General features: G+C 58.6%; 1 protein-coding gene across 1 annotated transcript; it reads right to left on the bottom strand.

Annotated features, from left to right (window-relative positions):
- Window positions 1-3,268: 3,268 nt before the first annotated feature.
- Window positions 3,269-12,092, bottom strand: LOC144335569 (uncharacterized). Its single transcript, XM_077971058.1, has 6 exons — window positions 11,991-12,092; window positions 9,875-10,159; window positions 9,666-9,761; window positions 9,500-9,572; window positions 8,128-8,369; window positions 3,269-4,084 (listed from the first exon to the last, which is right to left on the bottom strand). The coding sequence occupies exons 1-6, from the start codon at window positions 12,090-12,092 to the stop codon at window positions 3,788-3,790; spliced, it is 1,095 nt and encodes a 364-aa protein (XP_077827184.1). The 3' UTR covers window positions 3,269-3,787.
- Window positions 12,093-12,747: the final 655 nt, after the last annotated feature.

Below are 12,747 nucleotides of genomic sequence, written 5' to 3'. Positions count from 1 at the left end.
TCACCTATGAAATGTGGACAATAACTGTGCCCACCTCCAGTGCCCATTTCAGGAACCAGAGGCAAAGCATGAAGGGCCAAACACAGAAAGTACTTCCTGTGGGGTGGGCGCAGTGGCTCACGCCTGTAATCCCAGCACTTTGGGAGGCTGAGGCAGGTGGATCACGAAGTCAGGAAATTGAGACCATCCTGGCTAACATGTTGAAACTCAGTCTCTAATAAAAATACAAAAAATTAGCCGGGCATGGTGGTGGGCACCTGTAGTCCCAGCTACTCGGGAGGCTGAGGCAGGAGAATGGCGTGAACCTGGGAGGCAGAGCTTGCAGTGAGCCGAGATCGCGCCACTGCACTCCAGCCTGGGTGACAGAGCGAGACTCCATCTCAAAAACAAAACAAAACAAAACAAAACAAAAAGAAAGTACTTCCCGTAGGCCAGCTCGTTGGAGCCCCTCACGATGCGGGCCTCGAGATTAGGGTCTGCCCTGCATTGTAAGCCCCACTTGGTGACCTCCAGCTCAGTGGACACAGCTGCATCTGACTTGAGTGTCCCCATCACCGCTGCCCCACACAAACCCCAGTCACACAAAGCCCCGCATCTGGCCTCACCCACCAAGGGCTCAGGTGACTGCCCCCTAGCAGATGTGAGAGCTGAAGGCCAGGGTTTGGGATGGCAGCACTGGCCCAGTTGTCTCTGTCCGCTGCTTCTCCAGCCCTGATGGCACCCTGTGGGCCAGCAGTCCCTGGACCATTGCACAAATGAGCAAATGGAGGCATGGAATTTGGGGACGTACTATGCTCACTCAACCTGACTGTGACTCAGAGTCAAACTGGACCAGAGGCTGGGGAGAGGGCCCTGCCCTGGCTGGGGGCCATGAACACAGAGGGGTGAGAGAATGGGCATCCCAGGCTGGGAAGATTGCCCAGGCCCGGCCGCAGCCTCCGGTCGCTGCAAACCTGTGTCCAGCCTGCCTCAGTCAGGGAGGGAGTCCCAGGCCTGCCCACCCACAGAGGCTGCTGTGACACTCAGGTCTCCTGTCCCCAGGTAGCCCCAGTTCCTGAGCCCCTGTGTATACTGCTTGGGCCTAGGGGTCAGGGCCCTAGAAGCAGACGCCCCTGGCAGCGTTTCCCGGCGTCTGCTGGATATGACCCGGGGCCAGGCAGCGAGCAAGGGTCTCCCAGGTAGGCTTTGTATGTTTCCTTGGTTTATTTTCAGCTGAGGGACAGGGCCTGGGGCACAGTGACTGTGGTGGAGTTGGCCTTCCTGTGCTGAGAAATGGGGTAGCAGGGGAGAAGGGTCCCCAGAGCCCCTGGAGGGGTGAGGGAACCCATGGAGGAGGGTCTCACAGCTCTGGCAGGGGTGGGGTGCTGGGCCAAGGCCTCCATCCTGGGGACAGACCTGAGGACGCATGAAGGGCAGGAGCTGCTGGCCAGGAGCCACCAAGCATGGGAAGGGGCACGAGGACCCTACAGTGGGAGACTGGGAAGTGGCAGGGGCTTGACTGGCAGTGCCCTCCCTGCCCCCACAGCCCCACGGGCAGCTCATCAGGAAGCTCCAAGGTCCAGGGTTCCTCTTGCCTGTGGCTGTGGCATCCGATGCCTTCCGCCCTGGGGATACCAGCGGCCGCCGACTCCCAGTGAGTGGCTGGCACTGCCGGGAAGGACCGGGAACCTGGCCCAGGCCTCCCAGGTGGCCGCTGGTGCTGGTGGAGGGAGGAGCAGACTCGCCAGCTGGTTCTGAAAAGTGAGCCCCGGGATGGCAAGAGTACCCGATTCAGACTAACGGGGGTCTGAGATTCTGGGCCGCAGTGCTGAGTCTACACAGCGAGGGGCTTGGGCTGACACTCAGGCTTTGTGAGCACCTACCGAGCACTCTCAGCCATTCCTCACAATGGCCACGTTGGACAGGGCTATTATTACCCCCAGTTTTTAGATTAGGAAACCAAGGCACAGAGAGGTTAAGTCACCTGCTTGAGGTCACACAGCTGCTTAGAGACCAACTGGATTCAAACCAGGGGGAGCCTGGCCCAGAGTCCACACTCAAAGTCAGGACCGAGTCTCTACACTTCGCCCCACTCCAGCATCGTCGCCTTCTACCCTCTAGGTTGCTATCAAGACAGGATGACAGCTCAAGGACAGGTGTCCCAGGGAAAGACTGGCCAAGCTCAGGGCCTGGAGACCCAGATGCAGGGGGAGGGGTGGCTTTGAGGAGGACCCCGAATGTCGCAGGGAGGGAGCCGCGCAGGCCCCGGCATAACCTGGCCTGGGTCCCAGTGATGCAGTCAGAGCCATTGCGCGCGTCAGCGCCTGGAAATGACACTGGAAGCTCAAGGCCAGTGGTGGCCCTTCCTGCAAACCGGACACCCCAGGGGATGTCTGGGAAGTGGGGAGTGGCCTAAGCGGATGAAAAACCTGGGGCCCACAGCTCAGAGTTCAGGTCCTAGCCATCGGCCCCCGTCTCTGTGCTGCTGTGTCCCTGCTTGTGCAAGGGAAGGACAGTCACGCCCTCTGTGCGGGGTGGGCAGGCAGTGTCTGTGGGAGAACCAACATCACTAAAGCAGAGAACGTGGGCGGCCCTGGCCCAGGAGGCCCTCGGGGAAGGGCAGTTGCTTCAGGAAGGAGGCTGGAGGGTCCCCGTGGTGCAGGAAGCCAGCTCAGCTGCCCTAGGCCCAGATGGGGAGGGGTGGGGGGACATGGAGCCAGGCCCCCTTCCAAGGAGCCCTGTGCAGATGCACACAAGGACAGGGGCTGGCCAGCCTGGAGGCCCAGCTGTGTGGCCTGGGGCTGCTCTGGAGGGGGTGCCAGCTTGGCTATCTCGGGGCCTTGAACTTTTATTCTGTTTTGCAATCAGTTCAGAAGACGGCATTTCTAGATTCCCTTCTTATCACAGAGAAACTTCTAGCACAACAATAGCTGATTGTACTGCTCTCCAGGGTGCGGCTGCGTTCCTGGACACCCCCCACCATTTTTTTTTTTTTTTTTTTTTTGTGGTATCTTTGGAACTATAATGGATCTCATTGTGATTGGTCTGTTCAGGGGACAGTGTGGGTGATTGGTCTGTTCAGGGGACAGTGTGGCCCTTGAATTTAGAAGCATGGAAGGGTAGTGGGGGCTGGGGAGAGGGCGGCAGAGGAGGGTGGAGTGGGAGGGAACCCGGAGACAACCCGCGAGGCAGCCAAGATACATCTCAGAGCAACTCAGCGGCGTCATGCTGCATAACGCACCTGGAAACAGCGTCCCCTGGACTGGCTGGGTTTGAAAATATGTACTTATTTGTCAAACCACCAATGTTTATTTTTGTTCAGTTATTAAGAAAATCAGTAGATAATTTTCACTCCCTGCCCGTGCCTGGCCGGTAGGACTCAGCAGCAGGTCTCATCTGAGTGTGACGTAGCAGCAGCCGGTCAGACCGTGTCCTCGGGAGGCCGCCTGCTGCTGCGTGGAGCCAGCGCCCAGGACCTGGGGCCGGGGGACCAGAGCCAGGACAGGCCCAGCGCCTGGTCGGCATAGCTATGTGGCCCGGGAACACTGGCTCTCCAAGGTGCAAGGTCTGTGAGTGTGTCAGGTGGGGAGCCTGGCCTGCTGGGGGAACCCCCAGCCCACAAGTAGGTGCCGGCCACTGGCAGGAGGGCCTACGCTAGGCCTCACAGTCCTGCCTCTGGCCCAACAGCCTGGGCCCCAGGAGAGCACTGCTCTGGGTGCCACCTGCTGCCACGGTCCCCTCAGCCCCTGGGGACTTCCTGCCCCACCCAGGCTCCTGAGAAAACCCTGGGAGGGATTTCTTAGAATGTTCAGCAGTTGCTGCCCAGCCCAGGACTTGGCAGGAGCCCCAGTGTCCGGAAGAGGGAGCAGATCAAGTTCCGAGGCCGGGAAGCCAGGCATGCGGGCAGGGAGGCCACGGGCCAGCGTGGTGCCTGCCGGGTGTGGACGCTGGGACTGCCACTTCGTGGTGAACGTCCGGTGGGCCTCCTGCCACCCTGCCCCTTGGTGCCCCTGTCTGTAAAGTGGCACCTCCCAGGCCCAACTCTTCCTTCACTGGCTGGCCAGGATTCAATGGCGGCAGGTTTCGCTGGCATGTAGCGCCATGCCTAAGACAGAGACATGGCTCACAAATGGCTGTCACTGTTGTTAAAGAAATAAATATGCTTAGAGAAAATGGCATTTACTGTCTTCCAGCCATTTTCACCGGCTTTGTCCCATTCAGTCTTCCCAGCACGATCCCAGCTCGGAGCAGGGAAGGGGACTGGTCAAGGCTGCCTCCTGGTCAGCTGTCTGGCCAGTGTCCTGGCAGGGGCTGAACCCAGCCGCGTGGCTGGCTCAAGGGGCCATGTGCCACGGAGGCTCACCTGTCTGAGGCTTTATTTCCGCTCTGAGGCCCCTTCTTATCAGGGGCAGGGGCACCCCAAGGTCCAGAAGACAAAACACAGACATCAGAAGAGACCCCTGCCCCAATGTCATCTTCCCAGGTAGCAGGGGCCTCTGAGAGCTTGGGGTCTTGGTGGGCTCAGACTTGGCGAGCAGGAGGGGCAGCTGGGGAGGGGCCCACACAGGGGACATTCAGAGGCCACTGGGCAGGGGGTCTGGGAAACAGGGGACAAGGCTGGCTCTTTCACCGGCAGGGCAGGCAACCTTGCACTCCATGGAGGCCCTGCTGGACTTGCTCTGAGACAAAGCCCCTTGTCACTGTCCCATGCAAGAAGGCCTGGAGGGGGCACTGCAGAGCAGGCACAGGGTCCACCAGACACCTTTGGAGGCCCTGCAGAAAAGCCAAGGGTTCTGAGCGCTCAACTCAGAACGAGAGGGCTTTCCTTTCCCACCAGCCTTGGGTGCCAGGGAGGTGGGGAGCTCAGGCCAAGGGAAGGCCAAGGGCTGAGGAAGCACCCAGGATCCCAGGAGAAGCTGGCAATACATGCATGAGCACGTCTCGTCCTGGCTCCTGGGACAGCCAAGAGCACCTGTCCCCCGGTGTTGTGGACAGAGCCTGTGAGCCACCAGGCAGAGCCATGCATGACGAGGCTGTGGCCTGGCCAAGAACAGCCTGTGCCCCAGACATCAGAGAGGACATGGTGTTTGAGAGGTGGAGCCTCCAGAGCAGGTGGGGACAGCCAGGAAAGCTTCCTGGGAGAGGCAATGGACGCTCCTGCTGGGCAGAGGATGTCTTCACGTGTCTCCTGCTAGCACACAGCTGAAGATGGCCTGTGGGGACACCCAGACACCTGCCAAACAGGTGGCAGAAATATCTAAGCTGTTTTTTCCCCAAATAATATTTATTTATTTATTTATTTATTTATTTATTTATTTATTTATTGAGGCAGAGTCTTGCTCTGTTGCCCAGGCAGGAGTACAATGACACGATCTTGGCTCTCTGCAACTTCTGTCTTCCGGATTCAAGCGATTCTCCGGCCTCAGCCTCCTGAGTAGCTGGAATTACAGGCACACACCACCATGCCCGGCTAATTTTTTGTATTTTTAGTAGAGATGGGATTTCACCATGTTGGTCAGGCTGGTCTCGAACTCCTGACCTCAGGTGATCCACCCATCTCAGCCTCCCAAAGTGCTGGGATAACAGAAGTGAGCCACCATGTCCAGCCTCAAATAATGTATTGAAGGGAAGTTCACATAACATAAAATCAGCCAGTTTAAAGTGTACCACTGGGTGGCATTTAGTATACTCACAAGGTGGCACAGCCATCATCTGCAGTCGCAGAACATGCTGGTCACCCCAGGAGGAAACACCCACTCATTCAGCAGCTCCTCTTCACCCCACAGCCCCTGGCAACACTGATCTGCGTTCTGTGTCTATGGATGTGCCTATTATGGATATTTCATATCCTAAGGTATTTTAAAAAGAGGATTAAAAGGCCGGGCGCAGCAGCTCATGCCTGTAATCCCAGCAGTTTGGGAGGCAGAGGCGGGCGGATCACCTGAGGTCAGGAGCCCGAGACCAGCCTGACCAACATGGTGAAACCCCGTCTCTACTAAAAATACAAAAAATTAGCCAGGCATAGTGGCACACCCCTGTAATCCCAGCTTCTTGGGAGGCTGAGACACAACAATGGGTTGAACCCAAGAGGTGGAGGTTGCAGTGAGCCGAGACCATGCCTCTGCACTCCAGCCTGTGCGACAGAACGACACTCCATCTCAGAAAAATAAATTAAATAAAAATAAAAAGAGGATTACAGAGCCAAAGCAGGTAACTGGATTCCAGTCCCCAGCGCACATTTCCAGCTGTGTGGCTTGTGCACAGCACTGCATTCCCCCCATCTCAGTTTTGTCATCTGTAAAATGGACATAAGAATGTCCACAGTGGGGCTGTCTCGGGGATACAGGGCTCATCCAGGCAGAGCGCTGAGCGCGGTGTCCCAAGGCCGTGGTGCATTGTAGCTGTTATTGACATGGGTGCCGAGTGTCAGGTGTCAGGATGGTGTGGGACGTGGACAGCCAGGGGCCTGGGAGAGCAAAGCCTGGAACAGCAGACCTGGCTCTCCACAGAGCACGGCTCATGCATGGAACTTCGAACAGGCCACAGAATCCTTCCAGGTCTACGTCTGCCCCTTCCTACCTCCGTGATGCTGGGCTTCAGTTTCCCCATCTGTGAAATGGCAATGTAGACCTTGTAGTGCTGGAGGGACTGAGCCTGGCATCGTGGCGGGCAGAGGGGTGAGGGGGTGCTCAGGGAGGGGTAGGGCTGTGGTGGGGACAGGGTGGCCTTGAGGGCAAGTTCCTGGAAGGCATAACAGCTGGCCGATGCCAAGGCCACAGTGATGGGGAGTTGAGGGGGAGAAGGGTGGGTCCGGGAGCAGGCAGACAGTCCGGGTTCTGCTTTTAAGCAAGTGGCTGAAGGCCTCCTGTGCTGACTCCCCTGGCAGGTGATCCATCAGCTCAGCTGTTACTGTCCGGAGCCGGCAAGGGCCCATAAATGCGCCCGCCCCCACCCCCTGCAAGTCAGCCAGGTTTTATGTTGTAAGAACACTGTGGGGCGTCTCAAACACACCACTAATGACAGGCATCATGAAGCAATAAAAGTGATGGCGCTGGTGGGAGGGTGCTGGCGGGAAGGGCGGGGGGCTGCCGGTGCCCGGCTCCCCTGGCGGCTGCAGGAGCTCTCCGAGAATTGATTAGTCTTGGACGTGCTGACCTTTTTGTTCTTGAAAAATTGCTTTTGAGCCGCTGAGGCAATAAAAGTGAATTGATTCAGAGAGAACGAGGATGAAATTTGCGTTGGGCAAGGAGCAGTGCATAAACGCCAGTGATGTCAGCACAGCCGCCCCCAGCCCCAACTCCCGGGCTACAGGAGGGCAAGCCCCGGAGAAGCCGGGCAGGGTGGGTGCTGTGGGGAGGGCCGAGGGGCAGTGGGGTGGGCAGGGCCTCCTCAGAGGTTTCAGCAGAGAATGGAAACCGATAGCGAAAAGGGGAAGGCAGAGGGACGGAGATGAAATAAAACCAAGTGAGAGCATAGGGAGAGGAAGAAGCCAAGAGAAATAAACACCCCGCAAGAGAAGCAAGGGAGACTTAGGCTAGACCTCGGGACCACAAAAGGGAGGAGCTGGAGGGGACCTGGGGCAGGAGTGAGAATCCCATAAGCAGTCACAGGCATGACAGCCACACTCATCCTCACAAAGCCTTGTTTGTTCCCATTTTACAGAGTGAGAAAGCCGAGGCCCAGAGAAGTCAAGGAACCTGCTCAAGGTCACGCAACTGGGACGTGGTAAAGCCCCACTAAGTCCCTCTGAAGCCAGGCTGGGGCCTCCAGTGAGTGGGAAAAGCCTGGAGGGGGCGCTGCAGAGCAGGTACAGGGTCCACCAGACGCCCTCGGAGGCCCTGCGGAAAGGCCAAGGGTTCTGAGAGCTCAACTCAGACCTTGGCAGGTGGGGAGCTCGGGCTGGGTCACCGTCGGCATTGAGAAGTCACTGGGGCAAGGGGGTGTCCCCAGGGTTCCAGGTAAGAAGCCACAGAGAAGCATCACAGGCAAGGTTTCCGGGTGTGGAATGATGGTTCTGGGGCTCAGCCACCCTGGCCAAATGACCCCGCTCCTATGCACCCCACTGTCAGCACCTAAGCCCATTTCCTCACGAGAGCCCTTGGGAAACCACAGAAGCCCAGGTGTGTAAAGGCAAAGGGGAACGCTTACCCACCGCAGAGCCAGCCGGGAAGTCCTTGCTGGCGCTGCTCTCCGGCGCTGGGGCACCTGGGCGGCCACATGCTGCCACCCAGGAAGGCAGGAGACCCAGGCTCCTCTCCAGGATCCTGGCAAGCCCCTTGCCTTCTGAGACGATAGAGGCGGCAAGGCCTCCCCGGACTTCTCTGGGGGCTGGGCGTGTGTCAAGTTCCCCTGTGTTTGCAGGTGTCTAGGGTGGGTTGCTGAATGGGAGCCTGCCCCAGTCCCAGGAGAGAAGTTAAGCCATGTTTCACCCCTGCAGCTGCCCAGACCCCTTTCTTCCAGGATCCTGGCACAGGCTGCTTGGCCAAGTTCATGGGCCCCACTCCCGGGTTTGGTGCCAGTGGGTTAAGATGGGGACGCCTGTAACTTTTTGGTTGGAATGCATGGCCTTGAGTGGTGACTAAACGCCAAATCAGGCTGGTGTCAAGGGTGGTTAATGTCTCCCCAAAATGCAGGCACTTCATGGGAGGGGCCCTAATCACAATGACTGCCAGCAGCTCCTAGCCTGGGCTCTGTGGGCCATCAGCTCCCAGGGTCCAGGAAGAGGCATGTCCGGCTGCTGCCCTCAGTTCCCAGCCGACCCCAGAGGGACCAGCCCAGAGCTGGATGTCACTTTGGACATCCTGGATCCCACCTGAAAGGACCCTGCCACCCACCACCCATGGGCACTGCATTTTGCCGAGCCCCGCCCAGACTCTGGTTTGTGCCTCAACAGATGCGTCACAGCTGCAGGCCCTCGCTCCCCGCCCAGCGCCCGGAGAAGGCCGGGGAGGCCTTGCCACCTCTATTGTCCCAGAAGGGAAGGGGCTTGCCAGGACCCTGGGGAGCAGCCTGGGTCACCTGCTTTCCTGGGTGGCAACACATGGCTGCCCAGGTGCCCCGGTGCCAGGGAGCAGCTCCAGCAAGGGCTTCCCGGCTGGCTCTGGGGTGGGTGAGCGCTCTCCCTTTGCCACCTGCACCACTCCCCTGTCTGCTGCAGGAGGGGCTTCGCTGAGTCGCGGGGCACCCCTGCCCCATTTAGGGCTCCCCGGGTTGCCGAGCGCCACTAGCTGTTGCCAGTGGAGACGTTTGCGCAAAGGCCCCCCTGGGGCATCCCCAACCCAGACAGCCTCGTGGGGCGGGGGGGCGAGGAGGGTGGGCTTGGACCCCTGCGATGCGCTGGGAAGCTCCCTCTCCCACCCACCCCTGTGAGTCCCTCCCACCCGTCCATGCCCCTCGGACCCTCGATGGTCCTCGAACACCCTTTCTACTCAAGGGGCCCAGGAGGATGACAGGAGAACCCCCAGGCTCCTCCCAGCCTCGGCGACCCTCCTCACCCCACCAACATCTGAGCAAGACTTACTGGAGCCAGTGCAGGAGAGAAAGCTGCTGTGACCATCGCCAGCCCAGCTCAGTTCCACCTCCTGGCTGTTTGCCTGCGAGGGCCCCAGGAGGACAGGAAGGGACGTATTTCAAGGGAGAAGGGACGTTTCCTTACAGGGAAACAAGCTGAGTGGTCCGTGACTTACCTGAGGCTTTACTGCTAGGGACAGGCAGAGCTGGACTGGGGACCCAGGCTGCTTGACACCCAGTGAGGGCTGCTCCTCCCTCTGCCCGCTTGGTGACTAGCTTGCCGGGTGGCACCGGACAAGGCTCTCTCCCTCTCTGGCCGCTCACTCCCAGCTGTAGAGAGAGGTGGTTCCTGGATCAGGGAGCAGTGCCTGCCTAGGGTGCTGGCCTGGGCTGGGCACAGGGCCGAGAAGCTGCCACTCTGCCCCGCCTCCGGGAGAGGTCCTGGCACTGCCAGCCCATGAATAAGGCCTGGCAGGGCGCCGGGCGAGGGTTTGCAGAGGTCAGCAGGGAGGGCCGAGTGGCAGTGTTCTCGGGACTGGCTGCCAGCTGCAGCTGGACCTGTTTGCCTGGGCTGGGCTGTCTCACTTCCCCTGGAGCGGAGAGGCCGCTGGGGAGGAAGAACAGGTGTGGGCAGTGCTTCAGGGGCCTTGAACTCCAGGATGGCCAGCTCCTGCCACAGGGGACCCAGCCAGCAGCGGCCAGAGGCCTGGGAGCCACGTGCTGGAGCCGAGGACAGGGAATGTTGCGAGATTAGTTTGAATCCCTAGCCCCCTTTCCCTGCGGGCCTGGCCTGGGGGGCTAACACAGGCTGCCACGGGAGGTCTCTTGCCCCGTGTGACAGGGGGTCCCAGCCTGTGGCCTGCAGCCATCGACACCACAACAAGATCCTTGCCTGGGTGTTCTGCAAAACCTCAGGAACCCTGTGGCTACAAACACTGCGTGAAAGTCAACCAAGTAACTCCCTGTGATTATTCATTCATCTGAGGTTTGCTCAGCAACTTGCAGTCATCTCAATCCTGTCGTGATAAAATGCAAACTCCTCTGACAGCGTTGTGGGATTGGGAGTAAGTGTTGCCGTTAGCAGGTACCAGAAGTGCTACTGTTATCTCAAGCAGGCGTGTGACTTTCTATGACTTTAAAAGGGACCCTCCCACCTTCTGGGAAGCCAGCCCCCTCTGATCTAGTCAATGTACTCACCACTACCCACATCTGCGTCTCTCCCTGGCACCCAAGACTGGTGGAAAAGGAAAGCTCTCTTGTAGGGACAGCCCCACCTATCCTGATGGAGGCCATGGGTCATCCCCTCACCACATGGCCTCACTGGGCTGGGCCCTGCTGCATGGCTTGGGAAGGGAAGTGCTGCTCAGGACCTGAGACAGCCCAGGCCGACCACCCCATAAGGATGGGAAGGAAGTCAGGAGTCCACACTGTGGCACAGGCCAGGGAGGGTGGGCATCCGGAGGGGGAAGTGGAGGCTTGACCTGCCCTGAAGGAGAGGGGTGCGGGTGGGCATTGGGGTGGATCATGCTGTAGTGGAGAGGTCTGGCCAGAGCAAGCAGGCAGATGCAGTCACGGGGAGTCCAGCGAGGCGGACAGCCCCTCGCCCTCATCCTGTGCTCAGTGGTGGGGTGCACTGCAAGCTCCTGCCTTCATCTGTCCCCCATACACCACCACACCACAGACCACCTTGCCCTGCCCTGGATGCAGGAGGACACCTGCACCTCACAAGCCAGCTTGGACAAAACCGAACTAGAAAAATGAAATGCCAGGGTCACTGTACTGTGCCTTCCACCGAGGACGTGACTCGATGTGTGGATGGCGGCTTGCCTCTGTGTCTGTGCAGGGCGGGTGTGTTTGTGTGTACACCATCCACAGACAGGTGCTCGGTGTGCAGTACATGCACACACACATGCACACACACACTCACACACACGCACATACACACACACACGCACACACATACACACATGCACACATGTACACACACGTGCACACATACACACGCACACACATACACACACGCGTGCACACATGGACACACACGCACGCACATACACACGCGCACACACACACCCACACACGTGTGTGCACACACACGCACATACACACGCACACACATACACACACACACGAACACATGTACACACACGAACACATGTACACACACGCGCACACATACACACACGCACACACATACACACACGTGCACACATGCACACACACGTGCACACACGCGTGCACACATACACACACGCACACACACACGCACATACACCCACGTGCACACATGTACACACAGTGCACACATACACACGCACACACATACACACACCCACACACACACACACATACACACACGTGTGCACACATGCACACACGCACGCACACATACACACACATACACACACATGCACACACACATACACACACGCACACACACGCATGTGCACACATAGAGGACATTTGGGTCAATGTCTTGCCAGGGTCTGTTGGTGACACACTAAGCCCTTTGCAAGGGAAGGGACTTTCCGGGGACCCTGAGCAGTGTCCAGTGGAGAGGCAGTCATCTCTGCCCGCAGCCAGAAGCGGCACCTCCCTGCCATTGTGCACAGGAGAGAAAGGACACAGGCTCCCTGAGGCCCCACGCTTCCCACAGACACCCCCCTTCCCGCACAGTCCTGGGCAGCTGGCATTTTGGATCAGTCCACAGTGGCTTTAGTGGTTGACCATGGCTGAGAATATTTTGGGAACTGCCTTTTAGAATCGGTTGACAAGACACACAGACGCTGCTGTCCCAGTACCTTGCAGCCTTATCTAGGTTCACCTTGGTTTTCTCTGGATTGGGCAGTAACTCCCCCTTCCCAGAGGATGGCTCACCTTTGTGACCCCACCTGGGTGGCTCTTTCCAACCATCATCTCCATCATGGGAGAATGATGGTTTCCCACCAGAAAGGTCACCCGGTCACATTTGCTGGGATCGGGGAGAGGAGTTCCTGATGCAACCCTGACATCGGCAGGGCCACGGCACCACACAGGAAGGCCAAGCCAGCTGGAGAGGCCACAGTCCTGAGGTGTGTGTCACCCTCATGTTTGTGGAGCCCCTTACAGCCAACGCTGGCGATGCTGGGGACGCCCCTGTGGGAAAAGGAGATGAGTCCCTGTCCTTGGGGAAGAGCTTGCGGTTGTGTTCTTCTTGGCGGGCACCATGGCCGGGAAGGGGAATACAAATTCTGTCTCACCATTTATAACCCCTCCTTC

The sequence above is a fragment of the Macaca mulatta genome, chromosome 16, assembly GCF_049350105.2.
Source record: "Macaca mulatta isolate MMU2019108-1 chromosome 16, T2T-MMU8v2.0, whole genome shotgun sequence".
NCBI lineage: Eukaryota > Metazoa > Chordata > Mammalia > Primates > Cercopithecidae > Macaca > Macaca mulatta.
Note: the sequence above shows the minus strand (reverse complement) of the source record. Positions and strands in the feature narration are given on the sequence as shown.

Bases quoted from the DNA above. Each gene is read 5' to 3' on its own strand.
- LOC144335569 (XM_077971058.1), bottom strand. From the start codon at position 12,092: ATGGCAGGGAGGTGCCGCTTCTGGCTGCGGGCAGAGATGACTGCCTCT. The intron at 10,160-11,990 runs GTGTGTCACCAA...CCCCTGTGGCAG, and splicing joins CTTCCCTTGCAAAGGGCTTA to GAGCTGGCCATCCTGGAGTT. The intron at 4,085-8,127 runs GTAAGCGTTCCC...TCTCTGTCTTAG, and splicing joins CCCGGCTGGCTCTGCGGTGG to GCATGGCGCTACATGCCAGC.